The following is a 19,870-nucleotide window of genomic DNA, read 5'->3' on the forward strand; positions in this document are numbered from 1 at the left end:
CATTTGATCCTTTTACCTTTTGAAAGCCGACAGAAAAGTGTTACATGATTTCTGGACAATGAGGTTCACATCATCGGTTACTCACTGGCATTTGGAGCAGCCAGTGTAAGAAGTTGCCTAGTGCAGCTTTAATTCACTAAACCACTAAAACTAAACTAAAACTCTGTTCACTTCCTAGCCCCCTACTTCTGGCGCCCTTGCTGTGACCACAACCTTATTCGAATTTGGAATTATTTTTGATCTCAACTACACACCTGTAAAGTTTTGTGGCGTCAAAAAACTTTGATCTGTAAAGTTTCCTGACTGCATTTAGCACAGTTGTGATGCTGTCCCATTGACAAAATCTGTCAGACAGACATAATAACCAGCCTTACCAGGACCACATTTTGCCATGATGACTCACACAGACTCACAAGGTGAAAACAACACCAGCATTGCTGATGAGGCTGGTAATACTGAAAATGTGGAAGGGGCATCTCTGTGTACAATCTGTCGCAAATTGCCTGGCACATTACCTGGTGTTGTTATATGTTAATCTATTTATTTATTTATTTTTTCATGTTTAATTTAGTTCCATGCTGTGCCACCTACAGTTTTTGCCTGTGCCGTCCAGCAGCCGGCCTGGAGAAAAGTTGATTAGCCTACTGGTCAGGAGTCTCTTATTTCATAGGTCTGGAACTTATTTTGGGAAACTGAAGTTTGCAGTCACGTGGTGGGTTTGCACAACTGTGAACAAGCAGGACTTTGGAGAAAAGATAAAAAATGTCCCATTTTGTTAAAACTTCATTAATAACCTTTTCACTGCATATAGTTATAAAGGATGATAAATTGTGTTTGCCAACATGGCTGTGGTTAAAGTACCTCCACTCATACCAGATCATTTGCTCTAGTTCTCTCTACCTGTAAAACTATTTGACTTGAAGTTTTGGTTGTATAATCTTTTCTTCCACTAATTGGACAACTGGGAACAACAGCTAATTTGCTCTTTGCATGCAAATCTCACACTCTTTCAGACATAATGTGTGCTGTACTGCAGTTTGCTTTTAGCATTTAATTAGGAAATTGCACAATATGTTGCATAATAACTGAGGAACGGAAACATATGTTTCAACAATTGAACAACCACAGAAATTTACCAAAACATTATGTATCGTTGATCTAGAAAGAATGATTGAGAAGCACTTTAAATAAACTTGCTATGTATTGTTTGCAGGACACAAAGGAAAAAGATATGCTCAATAACTACAGATTTGGATGAAATTGTGTGCACATTTTGGACACTTTCCACGTGTGTGTTCTCAACACGCTCTGAAGTGTGAGTGAAATGTTCTTGTGTGCCTCCTTGTGGAGCACGTCAGCACTGGAGGAGGCACCAGAGGGCTGGGTCAGAGAGAGTAGTTAGCAAACGGGAAAGAGGAGCGCACTATAAGAAGAGAATGAACCCCGAGAAGCGTCCAAACATTTAGACCCACGCCGATAGAGGAGAGGAGAGAGGGAGACAGAAGCGCGGTCAGAGACCCAAAGAGAGGGAGAGATACGTGGAAAACGGCAATGCGTTCAGGGTTGAAGACTTAAATCGCGGTGATTTCCCCCCCCCCCAAGAAGGACTCCAAAGGCTTGTACTTGTCATAACCCAGCGTCAGCACACTGTGAGGAAAGGTAAAAGTGAGGTCCGGCGTCGCGCTCCTCTTGCGCCCGGCGCGCCTCGGTGTCCCCGCGCACAGAAATCCTGGAAGAGCGCAAAGTGTCAGCTTCAGCACCTAAAGAGAGGACAGCTCCTCTCTGTGAGATCCTCCGGACCTCCTGTCCAAAAAAAACAACAACTCCGCTACATCTTTTCATGTCAACACTTCCAGTCTGACTGTCTGCTTCATAAGTCTGGAAGAAGTCCAAAGATCCGCTGACGGAGATCCGCGACTGACTGTGTGCTCAATATGTACCAGGGCCATTTACAGGTAAGAAAGACAGCCTCTTTTGCGTGTTCCTTTTCCATTAGAACGAACTATTTAGCTGTGATGAAGCAAATTAAGTGATGTGAACAAGGCGGACTTCTACATGCAGCTTAGTTTGTGTCGAGGGCATTTTTTTTATTTAAGGGATTTTAGGTAATAACGGTTAGTCCGAGGCGAGTAGAGATCAACCAACTATATACTCTGACAACAGAGACGTGTCGCTGTTTTTGAAAATGGGCAACCTAACTGAGGGACGTTTGCTTTGAACACATAGCTGACAAATTGCTTAAATTGCTTGGAAGGGATGACCATGGAACTACAAATGCGTGTAGTCTAGCCTACTTAGTCAGCCACAGCCGGCATAATTTACAATAGTCATTGAGAAAACACAGAGAGTGAGCTACTGCAGCCCGCCCCTTGCACGTGCAGGTGCATGTCAAATGTAAACAGGAGGTGCGCCTATAGTCAGGGCAGCCTTCACACTGGGGCCAACATTCGTTTCTTATCGGGCGTGCTTATGCTCACGTGACGTCACGCAATCTGACGTCAATTCCCATATAGCTAACTACAGTGTTAACAATATACTTTGTGTTGCATCAGGCATTGAGACTCAAACTCACCTCAGCCACCATACATTGGGACAAGAAGGTGCAACGTGTTTAATTAAAACATGACAAGATAGCTAGATACATGAAAAGCTTGCGCTACAGTAGGCCTATGTAACTGATATTAACAGTTTATAATCACACATTTTCATTTGAACACAATTAGCATATAGTTCGGTGGAAAATGATAGCCTCCTCTCTGTATAAGAATCGTTGATTGTTGGTTGACAGAGAAACTGCAGCTCCCAGACAGTTGATTATGTAATAAAAGACCACTCCTGAGTCAGTACTCGGGTGCATTAAAAGGTCAACATTTAATATTTCATGATATATTACTCAAGCAGCAGTGTTCATTGAAAATGCATGAAAAGGCAGTCGGCAGCTCTTGTCTGGATTACCCCCGTTGTGTTTGTTAAGGGTCAATGAAAAGCCTGTGACACTGAGTTATGGTATACTGTATGTAAAGACACAATCAAAGTTCAAACACAGATTCTACTTTAATCACAGTTTTCCATGTTTCATCTCATATTGTTTCAACCATCTCACAGTTTATATGTTTTTCATCACATGCATGGGTCAACACTGTGCCTTATCTGACACAACATGCTCCTTCTCGACCATTACACAGGGCTAATTTAGCAGCATATGTCCGGTGAATGCAAAGCAGACGCTCAATCTGTCGGTAATGGATCTTTTGCCACGACACTCGCTTGTGTAACTGATGGATTTATCTTGATGTTGACAACAATCTCTCCTTGAAGTCAAGTGTGCGTGTGCATATGAAATCAGAGTTACCAGAATTTGTAAGTAATACAGCCAGAACTTTGTCAGAGAGACAAAGACTAACACATTGCTTGTGTGGCGAATGGGTGGTTTGTTACATCTAACGTTCTAATTAACATGGAACTCTTCTGTATTTATTGTTTTGAATCTTATCATGTTCTTTGCGCAAAGGCTGTATTTGAAAAAGACAAATTTAGGCGAGGCGCAATGCTTTCAGAACAAAGGAACTCTTTGAAGAGGAACAGATTTTCAAGTTATTTTTTTTGTATCTTGCATGTAATTGATCTAAATCAAGGTAAAATATAGTAAAACATTACATGAATGTTGGGTACGCATAATACCTTTTTTACATATTTCCCTGTGTGGATGTGACCTGTGAATGCAGACTTCAGGCATAAATCATTGAGAGCTGGAAGCCATAGCTTGGAATTTTAAATGAAGCTCATACTGTACATACTTCTTTATGTAACATGTCCGTCGCTCATAATCACAGCTATCAGATTTCCGCTTCAAAGTAGATACAATTGTAAGTTCTCATTTATTAGGCTCTCACGGTGGTCAGTAGGCAAGATTCATCAGCTCATAGTGTTGCTGCTCAGGAAGCAGTTGGCTGTGGGAACAAGAAAAGTCTCTTTTTGTGACAGTATTGTTCATTCGTTTACATTTTATTTTCTCGCTGACCTGGTGTGTTGATACGTTAATGTGGTGGTATCACCCGTGGAGCGTAAGGTTTTTCCATCATGGCATGTTTGCATAATTGCTACAGATCTGCACACAATGATACGATATTGGATCAAATATCTTGGCATGAGTTTCACAAACAACGCCTGATCTCGTCCTCATGGTTGGCTGGTGTAGATGGGTGATATCATGAGTGCTGCTCGGCAGAAATATAACGCTGGACCTGTGTCTTCAATTACTCCAATCATGCTTTTTGTTTTAAAAGTCTCACAAGCATGTGTGAATAAAGGGAATTTTTTAGCATTTTAAAGTACAGATTTGTCTTGTGCATGAAACAACCTTACTGTATTACTGTATCAAGTGTTGGAAATGATTGATGCAGGTAAAGAAAAGAAAAGTGTGGATGTCAGCCTCATTGCTCTTCCTGTGAAGTTGCAACTGAAGGCGAGCTGATTCAGCACTGCTGCTAATCTTTGTCAAACAAAAAGCTGCAAAAGAGTCGACGTACCGTATATTTTCTCTTTGACGTACTTCATATAAGAAAGATTAGATTGCAAAGTAATTGTTTTAGCGGTTTCCCTGCTTTGGTATTCATGTTTACAGTGAATCTGATTACGGAAGTCTTTGTACTGTAAGTATAAAAGACATCCTGGATTAATGGAAGTGGTGCTCCAAGGCCTTTGGATATTTGTTCTCTTAAGCATAACATGATTACATAATTTGATTACAACATTCCAACTTCCCCAGGGAAGAACTTTGATGGATGCTATCGTTGATCAGAAGTAGATCAAGTCTCAAAAGATCTCATTCGCTCACACCATCTTTTCGCTTAGCTGCCGATATGTTTATGAGGTTTGGTTCCCTGGGTGAAAGATAATTTGTTTAGAGGTTATCCTCCAGAGCTCTGCAAGAGTAAATAGGCTACTGATACAATATAAAAAAATGCTGAGTTGTTCAGATTCAGTTTTCTCTATTTGCGTTTCCAGTTTTTTATTCTGTTTTGGTGGAATGGATATTTGTGGCAACCTAGTGCATCCCTTTGTGTTTCTCGTTTCTCCTCATTGTAAACCAAAGCCCTGATAGATTATTGTCACTGGAGTTCACATTCCTGTCACAACTTGACTTTATAGACACATTAAAATGCAGTTAATCAGCAATCATCCGATGTGGTTTATGAAATGCAAAATAACTTGTTGTAAGTTCTAATTATTTAAAATATTCCAATTAATGCTAAAATGAAAATTAAGTAGTGTTTAATGGCGGAAGAGATGCAGATTCAGAATAATCAACCAACAGGCAGTAAAAACAGAGCGCCGCAATCCACAGACAAGTCAACAGGGCATCACAATATCAGCAGGAGTCTATGCAATCATGCACCTCACGCCACAATACAAGCATTCATCAATTAGAGGTGAACATCAGGTCTAACAGGCCATCATTCGTGAACTCTGGTTTAAGTCTACTAAAGTGGCACTAAGAGGCTTTCATCAAGACTTCTCCCACAGCCGAGGTGGTCAGCTACAGGCATGACAAAGGGGTCTAAAACGCTTTTCCCACTGAGACCATTTTAAAGCCTCCTTGAACAATGGTCTTGATTAAAAGTGATTTAATAGGCCTGACTGTTTCAGGAGCCAGGATAATGACTGAAATCAGGTGGTATCCGGCTGGAACCAGGGCTCTACAGTACAGACAGTACTGCTCTCCTTGTTGGGGACGTGCGGTAGGGAAGGAAAGTAAATGTCGACAAGACAGATAGCTGAGTCCAAAGCTCATCAGTCACTGTATTTTGGAGAATAGTTTCATAAGTTCTTTGAGAAATGAGCACTGTGAAAATGTTAAAGAAAGATGTATTTTCACACCAAAGGATAATTAGAAAGAGAGGAGCCGACTAGACACAGGCCATCGTTTAACATCAGAAGAAATGTAAAGTTGATCTGGAAGGTTTGTGGGATCGAGCGTCGAGGAGGTAAATAGTTTTTTCCTTTTTTCTTTCTCTGAATTTATTTCCCCCCCAAAAATGTCAAAAATTGTTTAACTGAAGAATGATTCTCTTTTCAGCCTTCTTACTCAAACAGGAACACAATCTTTTCTTCAAAAGAAGCTAGTTGCTTTAGGGATGTTAATAATTAAACATTTACCGACAATAAGAATATTGACTGATTAATGCTATCAATTAAAAAGTAAAACAAATACTTTGAGGGGCGGCTTGTCACTAACATGAGAATAGCTGGTCCACCTTTACCTGACAGAGTATACCAGGCACACGCATAGTTGACAATCTCGCAGCTAACTAATTGATGTGGTGTAGACTTACCGGGAAAGTGGCTTCATGTGTCCACGACAATGCACGCAACATCGTCTCTGCTAACTCGCCCGGACGAGTGAACTGGGAGACTCGGTTGTCTTTTTTGTGCACACACTACAGGGGGCGGTAGAAGATGGATTTAACCTGTTTTCACATTGGGTTGTCGTTGCAGCTGGGCGGCTTGTTAGGCACTTTATGAAGGTCGTGCAAAGCTGTTATATTTCCAATGGACAGAGCAGCGAGCATTACACAGATTTCATGGCAGGTTTTGCCGCAGAAGTTCAGCTTTCACCCCAAATACTTCCAATGGGTAAATGGGATTCTGCTAATGGAGGAGCCAGCAGGTGTGACAGCAACGGCTTTTCTGTAGAGTAGAGTGTTGGAAAAGTTAATTTGTCTTGAAGGACTTGAGTAAAAACTCGCAAGCATGGCAGAACTTAATACCTAATATCCCCACACCTTGAGTTGTAATCAATAGCCTCCTAGTTGTCTGCGTTGGAAAGTTATTTGACAAACTGTTCACGCTTGTGAAATTTGAGCTGAAACGTTCACACACGTGACATTATTTGATACTGCTTGTGTGTATTGTATGTCTCTTTCTTGTTTGTGCCGTTGTGCCCACCAAGATGGCTGGCATCCAGTCCTCAGTTACTGGCGGAGGGGGATCTGTCCTTCTCCCTGGTTGGGTAGTTGAGGCTCGACAGAGGCTTTGAGCAGCCTTTGGAGCTCATAAAGCAGAATAGAGGGACTAAGAGGGATTCAAGCATACATCAGCAGCAGTTGTGCTATAAGCTGATTGAGGGGTTGTTGTTCTTGCTAACATAGCGTGGGAATTTTTTTTTTCTTTGCTGTCATCTGTGCCCTAGTAACAGCCACCCATCCATCCTATAAAATCATTAGAAGTGAAAAAATGAACATTGGGTCAGATGTGGGTGTGAATGATGAAAGGGGATATGGGAGATTGGGATGAAGGCAGTGAAAAGTGAAAGGAGGAATAAAAGGCATAATTTATTGCCATGGTACTTAAACAAAATCAGTTTATTTCAATTGTTTTGTTTATGTTTATTGTATGTAAACTTTAATCAAGTCCCTAATCTGTCCCTCCGAGTCTTCTTCAATTTCACATGATGAATTATTTCTGTCTGACTGAGATGATGAGATGACCTCCTGTGTCTCATACACTGTGCTACAGTTCATTATAGTCAGTTTGACAGTAGGAGTGTGTGTCTGTGTGCAGGTATGTGTGTGAGACTATAGTGTCTATCACTCTTCCCTGTTTGAGAATCGAATCCACGGCTAGAATCCTGATTTAACGCAGACAAAAAAACCTCAAAATCCAAAACTGTGACAGGATTGAAATAATGAGATTGGGCTTCTTGCGTATTCATGTCCCGTTGCTGTGCCCCTCACAAGGCAGACTGTTGGGAATGTTAACTTGTCAGGAACTAATAAGGCCGCATTCTTAGACCGATAACATAGACTTGTTTACATCTTCAGATGCGTTTTGACAAGGATTCATAAACCCAAAGTGAAGCATAAAGTGAAGCTGAAAAAAAAGAAATGTCACCAAAAATATTATGTTGATGTTATGGTGACCGTCTAATCTTCACTATCTATGAATTAAAGTATGCTTTACTTTGGCCTCATTATTCACTATAATACAATCAATATAGCCTAAAATGTAATTTCCTATTAATAACCTTGCACTGGTTATTGGCTGATCGCTGGCGCTCTGCTAAAGGTTACCACAATCTAATTGGAGCAACTCTATTCCATTATTGATTGTTATGGTTTGAGCCAATTAAAGATTTTCTCTGAAAGCCGCAGTCTTAATGAGACTGACGATCAAACACAACCTTTCAGGAATAAAATATATTAAACGTCCGAAAAGATCCCACGAAAAAAGTATAAACAGACAATTTAAACCACAAATATACCAGCTTCAGGAAATGTTATCAACATTCTTGCCAACTAACAACTAAGGTTCCACCTCTGGCACGGACCCTGCTGATGGCAGTGCTGCTGACGACTCTGTTATCAGATACTGTAGGCCCTACGTTTACGTTGACCCCGCCGGGTCGTTGGCCATCATCTAAAGATACTTACCACCAGGCCTACCTTTTCTGATGGAAACCCGGTAGCCTTAGCATGAGGTGGAGAAAATGACGGGATTTGATGTCCTACACTTTACAAATCCTACATATCTCATTTTAATAAAAACGTTTTGCAACCATCGACAAGAACGCCTTTTCATTTTCAATAAAGGGTTTGTTGGAACTCTATTTTCATATCTTTATTATATTATATTTATTACAATACATTGTCTATTTCATTTTTTAAATGTTTTTTGTAGTTTCATTAATATCTAATAAGTGTTGAGGTACAGAGCTTTCACGAGGTACCGGAGGTGGAGAGCGTGTTGCAGAAGTGTAGCTTTTTGCCACTAGACACGCCCATGCCTGCTCAAAAGATAAATAATGGCATCATGTCTGTCAGACCTTTGCTGCTTATTTTATGCTCAAATAAACATGTGCTTTTGTGTTTTGACAGAAAGGGTGACACAGGATAAGTGTTCCCTACACCATTGCAAAGAACCAGCTCACAAGCCTTACACGACATAATTAGTCTCAAACTGAATGTCATGGGATTGACTCTGCCTGAACTACAGACTCTCTCTCTCACGCGCACACACACACACACACACACACACACACACACACACACACACACACACACACACACAGACACAGACCATATATCAATATGGTGTATCATGCTTTCTCAAACAAGAAGCCTGCATCTGAGAAGGGATATAATCAATGTGAAGCACCCAAATTCACAGCTTCACAGCTCTACATCATTCTCTCTGTTGGTAGATTTCCTCTGGGTGTCTTTGTGCTCCAAGTCAGTTAACACGGCAGCCCCACATGGAGAGTCCCCTGAGCTACTGTACTAAGCCACATTTTTTCCACCCACAAAAGTAGGACAAGCCTCAGCATCTTTGTTACTGGGAGCAGAGGGCTGTGCAGAAGAAAGGGTAGCCCATCCATCTCTCTCGCCCAACCCATTCATTACAGTCATCCTCCAACTGGGAATTAATTTGCTCCAGGAACCATTCGTCTCAGCGGCGGAGAGGAGAGAGCATGTGTTTGGTCCTCCGGGGAGAGGTATGAGCTATCATGGATGGGAACAGTTGATAAACAAATATGCGGTTCACCGTGGCAGATGTGAGCAGGACTTTCACTTCCCAGTGATTAGCTAGTGCCGACCCTCCTCTGAGATGGCACTAAATACATAGATAGTGCTCTACGTCTGTGACTCTACATGCGATAGTGGTACTAGTTTAACTGAAAAACAATATTTGGCTGTTCTTCTTCTTGGCCTGTATACTTAAATGCTTCTTCCACTACTCCGAATAGAAATAATAGATATTAGCAACTAATCTGCCAAAGACAATACATTTAAAAGATATTGAACAAGGAATAGAAGCAAACCTTTGGCATTTTTAGTGAACAAACAACAACTCTCGAGCCACTCTCGGTCCCACTGGAGAGGCCCCCCTAACAGTTTGAATACCTCCGCTGAAGGGCCACCATGAGGTTGACATTTTGGGCTTTTAGTGAAATGTCTCGACATGTATTCTAGGATAAATTGCTATGAAATTTGGTAATCGTGTTTCCCACACACACTTGCTGATACACATGTGCTTCTATATGTACTGCAATCGTGGGCAATTGTTCTTCACATGCACACTAGAAGAAATGAGGGCGAGTCACTGACAGCAGGAGAGATTCTTTGTTGGTTTTATTTGGCTGAATAAAAAGAAAAAAGAAAACTGTGTGCGAGAATAGAACCAAGGATGGGGAATACATCACATACAGTAGACAAAACAAGCGTCCAGTTTATTTTACTAGCACATGCACAGTCGCTGGTAGTAAGGACAGGATGATGAAATTTAAGTCGCACGGACACAATGACCGTCGTAGCCAAGAGGATTAAACAAATAGCAAAAGTGTTCCTGATTTTTCTAATAATCGACTTTGAATATTTTTATATTTACAATGATTTCACTTTAGAAAGAAAAAGAGGTATGACATGCAACAAAGGCAGTGACATGCACTGTAACCAGTCGGCTACCAACGCTCTCCAAATTAATTCAACCTCTAAATAAAAGCTTTTTGAATCACATTCATAATCTGTCAAATTCATGCAATTTTCTGCTGCCTAATCACTTTACAGTTTTAAAACAAAGACACACTCATGCATGTTACCTTTGTCTCTCTTCGTGCTTTTCAGAGCACAGCAGCTACAGTCAGCTGATAGTGAGAACAGACTCACACGTTAGAAGTGAGGTATATCTAAAGGCAGTTGCTGCATGGGAAACACATGAAACGCTGCTCTCGTCTTCATCATGCCTCATTCTCATCACTAGGAGAATCTGTTTCACCCCTCGAGCCAGAGCATCTCTTGATTTGCAGACTGCCGACATCCTGCCTGTGGATTTGAACCTAACAACTCTATCTTCACCCTCAGCTCTACACAATAGATCTTCCTCTCTCAGTCGGTGATCTTGTCAGATAACTGCTGGAGAACACTGCAGAAATCCAAGGTCTGAATATTATCACACCAATTATCGTGTATCCACAAATACCAATTACCTCCCTCTTATGATCGCCGCTAATGACAATTTCAACACTCTTCGTCACAGCCCGCGATTTACAACCGAGCGCTACCCGACAGTTTACAGCAGCAAGCTGTTTACAAAAGTCAAAAAAATGAAACTGAGGCTTCTCAAATTCCCCATCAATTAATTTCAAGAGCTTTTTGCCGCATGAACTAATAATTTGTCCCTCCAAAGCTCTCTTGTGTAAGGCTGGAGTGGTAATAGGAATCTTTGATGTTATTTGTACACGCTGAATGAGGGATGAAGTCTGGAGGATAACGATGCTGTAGCTGAAAAATGTGGCAATTTAACATTATTTGCAAAGACGGACGGAACATTTGTGGAGCTTGTTTAGTGTTTTGAGGCGGATGGATTTACAGCGGGCAAGAGTCGAGTTACCACTTTCATTGAAGTGTGTTTCAAATCCAGTGTGGTGTGTTTCAGTGTCTATGCACCATAACTTCCTGAAGGAGTTTGTCTGTTGGGTGAGAGGGAATTGCCTTGAATTTCTATAAATACTCTCAAGACTTGCGGTTAATGAATTCTCTGGCAGAAGTTGAGGGCTGGGCTGCAGAGCGGAGCACAGAGAGGAGCTGGGTGTACAGATGGGATGTATGCGGAGTTCAAGGGTACACCAGCTGACAGGTCCAAAGGCAGGAAGGTTTCGTTAGCAGAGCAGGACCGGCTCCTCACCTGAAGCAGTCCCACAGGCCAACAATCCTGCTATGACTGCATGTGCATCTCAGTTCAAGCTTGTTCATAAAGTATGTGGTTGTATCTGTATGCCCGCGGACATGCAGGCATGTTCACACAAGTGTAGGTAATGAGGCATGGCGTGGACGTGTGATTAATTGCTACACAGTGGCTGTCATCGTCATTGAGATCAAGATCTTGTTAACAAGACAGACCTGAAAACAAATTACATGACAAATATGACTAATATACCTATATATATGAAAGAATCTGAATTAAACCTCTCCTTTGTACATAACTTTTACTGGCAAAGTTTCACATCCATTTAGAGAGTGAGCGAGGGATATGAAAATGGGGCGAAGGAGAAGTAACAATGGGACTGAATTCACAGTTGGAACAAATACCTTGAAAGAGATAAACAGATGTTTCAATATGATGTGACAGTCTAGTTATTGGTATGGTGGGAAATGTGTTGAGGATGTCAAAAAGACAAAGCAAAACAAAGATATATCTCACTATATGCCCTTGTTTAAATAGGTACCCATTTATTTCTACAACCCTCATCTCTTGTGGCAAGATGAACGTTGTTCCATTGTTTCTTCCAATCCATTGCTCTCTCAGCATAATCCATCACTGACAGAGGCAATGAGAGTGTAGGTGTTTCTACGTGTCTGTGACTGTGTCTGTTTCCAAGGAAGGAGGCCTGTGTGTCAGTTAAAGTCTTGTTGGCTGTGGGAATGTCTATTTCAAGTAATATAGATACCAGAGATCGTTGTTATGTTGCACTGTTGACGCTTTTTATCTGTGTGTGTGTGTGGTATGTTTGTGTCGGATCATCCCACACAGATTAGATTGATTAAATTGAACGGTCTCTCATGCTTCTTTCCCCTTCGTGACAGTGTGAAGAAACTCAGAGAAACCATATACAGTATATGTCAAACCTCAGTTTCTCAGGCTGTCATCACAATGGACCTTATTTCCTCAGGGGCATTTTTATCTAGACTGGTCGGAAATTTTGTAAAATGAGCAAGATGTCTTAAAATGCAAGTAGGCAATATTCTACGAGCATGGAGAGAAAAATGTTTTTCCCTCTGCAAAGGTGCCACAAAAAGAAAGAGGCGGCAGTCAGTCAGTAATATGGCACAGTCGGAAGGACATTAGGGCTGTACACATTCACGATGTATTTATACTTCTGCGTTTACGTCTACATTCAGGGTTTACAGTGTACCTACCAGAGGTCGACTGATATTTAACTTTTGATGGCAATATGATATTAATAACGATAATTTGGAGCAGGAAACATCTGATAGCTGACCCAGACACAAACACACACACACATACCTGTACTTCTGTCTTTGTGAGGACCACCATTGTCATAATACATTCACTAGCCTCTTGCCTTAACCTTAACCATCACAACTAACTACCTGACCTAAACAGACACCTACTTCTATCCTGGACCTTAAAATCAAGTTTGAACCCCACTATGTAGCAAGTACAAGAACACACACCCTACACACACACACACAATTGATACATTAAACTCTTAATGGAGCATTGCGGCACGTTGACATCTGCTTCTCTCTCTGCGAGGAGAGGGCATTTTCGTTCATTAGAAAGTCACTGGTTCTAACCTCTGGACTGCCTGCGAAAAGTAATGAGTGAGGACTTAGGAAGGTTTTTCTCCACATCTAAAAACTCTCATCAAGGTGAACCGGAGCGAGGTGCTTAACTCCCTTCTGGTCCAGTAGTGACAAACAATAGAGGACAGTGGTTGTACTGGGAATCTCCCAGATGGGAATGTGTGCAAAAGATTTAGGCAATGCCCTTTCTTTGATTACACTGTACTATAGTTTTTTCTTTTCATTTGGATTAATCTATACTCCTCAGGTCAGATTGTAGCATGTTTCCTGTTGTTTGTGATCGTTATCGGAGCAGTAAAACCTCGCTAGCATCAGAAATGTTGCTAGGAGTTCTGGTCATAGCAGCTAGAGGTGTATATGCAGTCAACTGGACTGGAGTGTGGATGGAAACTGGAGCGGACGGTGCCCTTGCTATGAGTACAGTCCTTGCAGTTACAAATTTTGGCCTGCACACAAACATCCACCTGGCCGTAAGACGACATTTGCGCCACGAGAACCCAGTCCTGTCTGGGTTCAAAATATCATCCAGAGGCGCACTGCTTTTACTGTATCTAGCAAGCCAGACGCCGGCTGGTTTACTACAGCGATATGAATCTAAAATAAACAGATTTTGCTGTGATTTAACTGCAATAAATGGATAAAAAGGTTGCCGAAATAACTACAGAAAACAAACAACAAAAGTCTGAAATCATGCTTTGTGAGGTCCGCAAGACGACAAGCAAACAACTTTTAAAATGCTTGTATTCTGAATGAAGTTCAGATAGATCGGTGCTAGGCTATGCTGACATTGTAGCTGCACCATTAACACTCAAAAATAACACCATCCAGGCATAAATAGGCCAGCAACGATATTGTATGTACTATAGACAGGATATGGTTTATACACATAGATTTTCGTCTGGTCTCTGTACAAATCATAGAGTTTGGGTTGCGACATAACTTGCGCAAATATGCAAATGTCCATTCCCATCTTTGCATTGACTCTTTATGTAAACGCCTTTGTTGTGAACACACCATTAGAACTTTTTACTCGAACTGGTCGTTGCACAATTTGTGTGCGAAACAAAGGATTTGTTGGATTTAAGATAAACGAATGCGGGCAAGTGTAACATGGATCAAAATCCAGCGGTCAAAAGTGCTGTAGATGCTAAAGTGTACTTCAACTAAAAGAGATCTGCTCCTAGAAAGCAGCTGCCTGCTGTTTTAGCTCTAATGAATGCCCAGCTGTGTGAGAAAGTGATGTGGCTCAATCATGTAAGCCAAGAAAACGAACGCACCAATGCACACCATGAGCTGCACTACGGACAAGTCTCTGGATGGATGAATGGAAATAAACTTTCGGTCGAGATAATGAATCACGATCCACTTCTATTTCTGGTCCGCTGAAAACTCAACTCTAATTCATCTCAGCGGATAGTCATCAAATAATGTGGAGACACTAAAAATACTTTTCTTCTTTTTTTGTAAATCTATTAAATGTATTTTTTAAATAAATGTGAAGAAGCAAAGCCTGATTCTCTCAAGTTCATTTAGAGTTGAGACTTTACTAAATATGATTTATCTTGTTCCAGCTTACAAAAGATAAGCGAGCTGTTGAGATAAGAGTTGCATGTCCGTGGTACTTGAAGCAGGCCAGTGGAATGTTTTTTCAGGCTTGGCCCTGCTTTGCTTTCATCTGAAGAGAGAGAGAGAAATCTATACAGTCCGATGTAAAGGTCGTAGAAAAGACTTGGGCTCAATCAGGTGCAGTCAGGCAGCGAAACATGGTTCTACTGAGGATATTCAAAATTACTTTTTTAGTCCTTAAACTATTGAAGTGATAAACTGATCACATTTAGGGCTGTACCGAATAGTTCAAAGCTTCATTGATAACGTTGACATCCAAATTCTAAATCACCATTCGAATTCTGTCTATTCATTCTGTTTAAACCCGACATTTCAACATATTTTCAAATAAAGATTAGGCTACACTAATCAGTGTTTCCTCTCTCTATATATAATAGCCTCTGCCCTTGTGTTTCATTGACTGTGGAGCTTAAAGGCGGGCTACATTGAACAAGTTATGTCTGCGGACCGTTCATTGAGAAGCTTTTCTCAAACACACACACACACACACACACACACACACACACGGAGCAGAGGAGAGACAGGTGAGGTGAAGATAACATTGTTGGCAACGGTTATAATCAAGGGAATAGCATTATACTATTTGTAGAATTAGATTCCAGTGGTGGTAGGATTAGCGTCAACATATTTTTGCTCCCTGCTCGCCGCACGGAAGCCTGCACTGACGAGTTATATTCATTAAAGAAAGTCGATTTAATAATAGCATAATACGAGATTAGCAGAACACGACGAAGCTGTCCGTCAGGATGAGGTTATCAGCTTCAACCGCCGTACGACCCAGTGGGGCTCACGAGCAGAAACATGCACTAAAATCTACGCACAGCCGGGCTACGTCAAAATAGCAAGTAAGCTCGGATAACAACTTTATTCTCTGCTCAGGTAGACATTCCTCCACTTTACATAGCAGTTGTTTGCTGCTATACCAATGATCTGAATGTTATATATTGTCACTTTAATGTGTTGAATGAAATTATCAAAATTAAGGATTTTGATAAAGGACTTTTATTTTTATATTTTGGGCTGATGACATCATAAAATGTGACAACAGACCTTCTAAGCCTAATTTCAAAACTTGGATAGAATGTTGTGGTTCTGTTTGTATAAATAAAGAGCGAAATCCTTCTGTTTCCTTTCCCATCATTGCTCAAGGTTGGAAATGTCTCTTCATGAGCTTAGATGACAAAGACCTCTCTACAGCGTAACCTTTCTACTTTCAACATTTCTCCATACCTACTCCTCTCCCTCACCTTACACACCTCAAGAATGCTATCACGTCAATTAAAGCCTATCCTCCAGCTATCATATACTCCAGGGTAGTTAGACAGGCTGCCACAGAAAAGGTCAGTCACAGCTTTAACAGTGGTGCAAGGAGAAATAAAGACACAGAAGATAGAAGAGTGTTGTTGCTGGGAGGGAAGAACCGACACAGATCAAGAGCAGGTCAGATTAGTGCTTACTAACGATTTTACAAAATGTTGTGAAATTACCACTAAGAATGGTTAAACTTGATTTAGTCTTTCTTGTACCTTTAAAGGATTTTAACACAGATTGGACAAACGCTTTTCAAACCACTTATAGTAAAGTTACATATGGACGACTTGAAGTTCAGGCAATTTGGTAATGGTTTGTGTGAGGTTTCTGGCTAAAATTGACTTATCATGTTGACCCAATGTACGGAGTTAAGAGGAAACATATTCACTCATATGCCACCCTGACATTCATGCATGATTTCAAAGTCAAAAATGTCTCCTCCCCTACTTTGTGTGCACAGATCCTGTAACTTTTATTCGAAGAAGCAGCTCAATCCTGCAGATTCATTAACTCCAATCCATCCTTGTGATAACAAAATCCATGTAAAGATATTGCGCCTCATATCCATGACAGACGGTAGTGAATAGATACTGTAAATTCTAATTAGCAACTCAGAGTTATCCAGAGAGACATGTATAATATAAGTAAAAACACCAGCAGGTTCCAGCTCCATCAATCCTGTTAGAGCATTATTATACAGCATCATCTTTTCTGTTAATGTAAATCAGTTGGTTGTGCACAACAGAGGATGTGTTCATGCTTTGAAGAGCGAGATAATGCGTGGTATTTTTACAGCGCTGTTGGCAGCCTCTTTTATGGCCGACTGCTTTAACTCCAATAACAGACTGTAAGAGAAAAATCATATATTGGAACTATCAGAGACGAGACGGTTGCCTCTTCACAGCATGCTCATTATTACAGTTTGTTCCTCTCTGCATTCACTTCCTGCACAAAGTTGTCAAAAGGCAGCCAGACAGAGCGGCGATGGAAACTCTCCAGTCTGACAGAGGATAAGAGATGGTAACAAACTAAGCTGTATGACGTGATTGTGTGCGCCTTACAGACCCTTGTGTAATCAAAACCGCTGCCCACATCTAATCTAGTGTGAAGAGCACCCTCCCCACCCCCGACACACACACACACACATTACCATCAGCCCATTCTACCAGTAAATTTCTCCTTTGATGATGAACTACTCAGATTTGATTTGAGCTGGAAGTCAGACATTTATATGAGGAAAGCTACAACAGTAGCTTCATCAGAAATAACCACTCAAGTGTACTCGAGTGACCCAGCACGGGGAAGGAAATCATAAAAAAATTATTTTCGGCATTGATGAAGGCAGCTCTTTACACTGATTGGTTGGTCACAAGATGTTTCCAGTCTGTCATTATCAAAAGCGTCGTGTTTAAGGGTTGAAAGCCAAATCAAGCAGGTCTCATGACTGAAGTAAATGGCCATAACAACTCCATGACAAAAATAAGAAACTGAAAATAGCTTGTTTCGGTCTTCAGTTATAAAAACAGGGATCAAAATTGGCCCCACACCTCAAAGCTATTGTGAAATCTGCTATCGACTGTTCGATGATCTGGCACAAAGCCAGTCTCGGCTCTGAACTTGTGGATGTTGTGCTGAGGAATCCTTGCCATGTGTCCTCAGTGAATATCTGTTCCCATGCAGAAAACATCCTTTACGCTGATTCATGCAAGCACCTAATAATTACAGATCACCGAGTGAACCCGTGCGTTTGGTTAAAGGACATCCTTTGACGTCATGTTCCTCTGTTTTAGTGAATGAAGAGGAAGGACTTAGAATAGCAAATTGATGTTACAACTCCTTCATAAAAAGCTATGAAGCAGCTCAGCATGTCGACCTGATTCCTTTGTCAGGAACTCGATGAATTGTTACTGTTCACTCACGTCCCACAGTAATCTGGCATGGAAGGGCGTCGGTAGGAGTGGGACTGTATGTGTGTTTGCCAAAGGGTGAGATTATAGTAGATTATCCTAATTACATGTGATGCTAATGGAATGCTTTGTGCTAATTCATTGTTTGACGATGAATGAATAGTGCTATGTTGGCTATCTAGACTGGCTGCTGCTTAGTTTTAAAAAGAGTAGGCGTCAAAGACAAACATTTTGAGCGTCTATATCTAATTTAAAAGCTGTCAGGACAACAGCAAATGAAACAGAGTGAGCCAGTGTGCAGGGAAATTAGAAATAGCAGCCATCAGTATCTCACCTTGCACAGTTGCTCTGCATGAATGGCCATGGTCTCCCGAAAATCTGTTTTTGTGATGTTCGGCTTAGTGCTCGAAGTCATATCGGGACATCAGCCTTCTTCTGATAAAGGGCCCAGCGAGAAAATCCAGCCTGGTCTGATTTTTGCCAAAGGATAGAAGTCGTGAAATACTGGCGCTGCTTTTTGATGCCTCCTTTTCTTGCAATAAATGGCGTTAGACCCCATTGACCCTTGATCACAGTTTGATTTACTGTCACAACTTTCAAAGGGGATTACTGCAGATTTAAAGTAAAGACTCTTAAAACATTTAATCTGAGCAATGAGATGCCAAGACTGAACAGTGACACATCACCTCTACGTTTTGGCTTCGTGACAGACAGAGATTCATGGCTGTGTATTGCAAGTGTGTCAGCCCTGCACGTCAGTGATGCCGTGTTGAGTTAGACGGCATGCTGCCTCCATTGAGATCAATGATACTGTGAGAGGACATTTATCTGGATCATGGATTCCTTGTGATTGTGGTGAACGGGTAATGAGCTGCCTGTGGGCGTCGCTCTCTCTCTTTGTCACCGTTTCTCTTTATCACACACACAAAAACACACACACACACACACACACACACACACACACACACACACACACACACACACACACACACACACACACACACACAGAATAAATTCCAGTCCATTGTAAAGCATTCTCACAATAGAGAGCCATATATAACAGCTGGCGGTTCCCATTTAGGGCATGCTCCTCTCTGTGGGTCATACTTCAGTTTGATAGATTTGTACTATTACAATGTGATGATCACATTAGAGCCATTAGACGGTTGACTGCACCCTTTCTCAAAAATGAAATGACTGCATGCCTTGCAGGTACAGTGTCATTGTAAGAAAGTCCCCAAATTCATTCAGTTCATTGTGTCCAGACAAACAAGCTATAACAGAGAAGCAGCTCTTCATTTAAACACCTGAAAAGTTCCACTCTCAGCTGAACAACCCGCTTTGGACTCGCTGCACTTGTCCAGTAAAGGCTTTTAAAACATCAGCAGCAACCACAAATGACTCGCTAAGTGCACAAGGGCTGCTTAATGGTCCCTCTGGATGTGCCTTTACATTAAGTTTGCATAACGTGTGGAGCTTTGGCTTCTTCTTGAAACTTAACAATTATAAACTTAGTAATTATACTCTTAAACGTTTCTAAGATGATGGATTGCAGTGTTGTTCCTCTCTGAATTAGTGAGATATTTTACTGTTATGTTAACATTTCTCATGAAAGCTCATATTCAGCATATTCAGCTCAGTTCATGAGATAAATTGAGTTAACTACTGTTTAATTAAAGGCCCTGCGCCCACAGTCACTGC

The 19,870-nt window shown here is 41.2% G+C and overlaps 1 protein-coding gene across 1 annotated transcript in view; it reads left to right on the forward strand.

Moving 5' to 3' along the window:
• Positions 1-1,888: 1,888 nt before the first annotated feature.
• The window catches only part of pex5la (peroxisomal biogenesis factor 5-like a), a 76,324-nt gene continuing 58,342 nt past the window's right edge, over positions 1,889-19,870 (forward strand). Inside the window, exon 1 of the mRNA XM_076088618.1 lies at positions 1,889-1,955. Within this exon, the coding sequence (XP_075944733.1) occupies positions 1,935-1,955 (21 nt within the window). The 5' untranslated portion in view covers positions 1,889-1,934. The remainder of the gene's footprint in view (positions 1,956-19,870) is intronic.

This window comes from Anarhichas minor, unplaced genomic scaffold (assembly GCF_050575085.1).
Source record: "Anarhichas minor isolate MPS153535 unplaced genomic scaffold, ASM5057508v1 ptg000010l, whole genome shotgun sequence".
In the NCBI taxonomy this organism is placed as follows: Eukaryota; Metazoa; Chordata; class Actinopteri; order Perciformes; family Anarhichadidae; genus Anarhichas; species Anarhichas minor.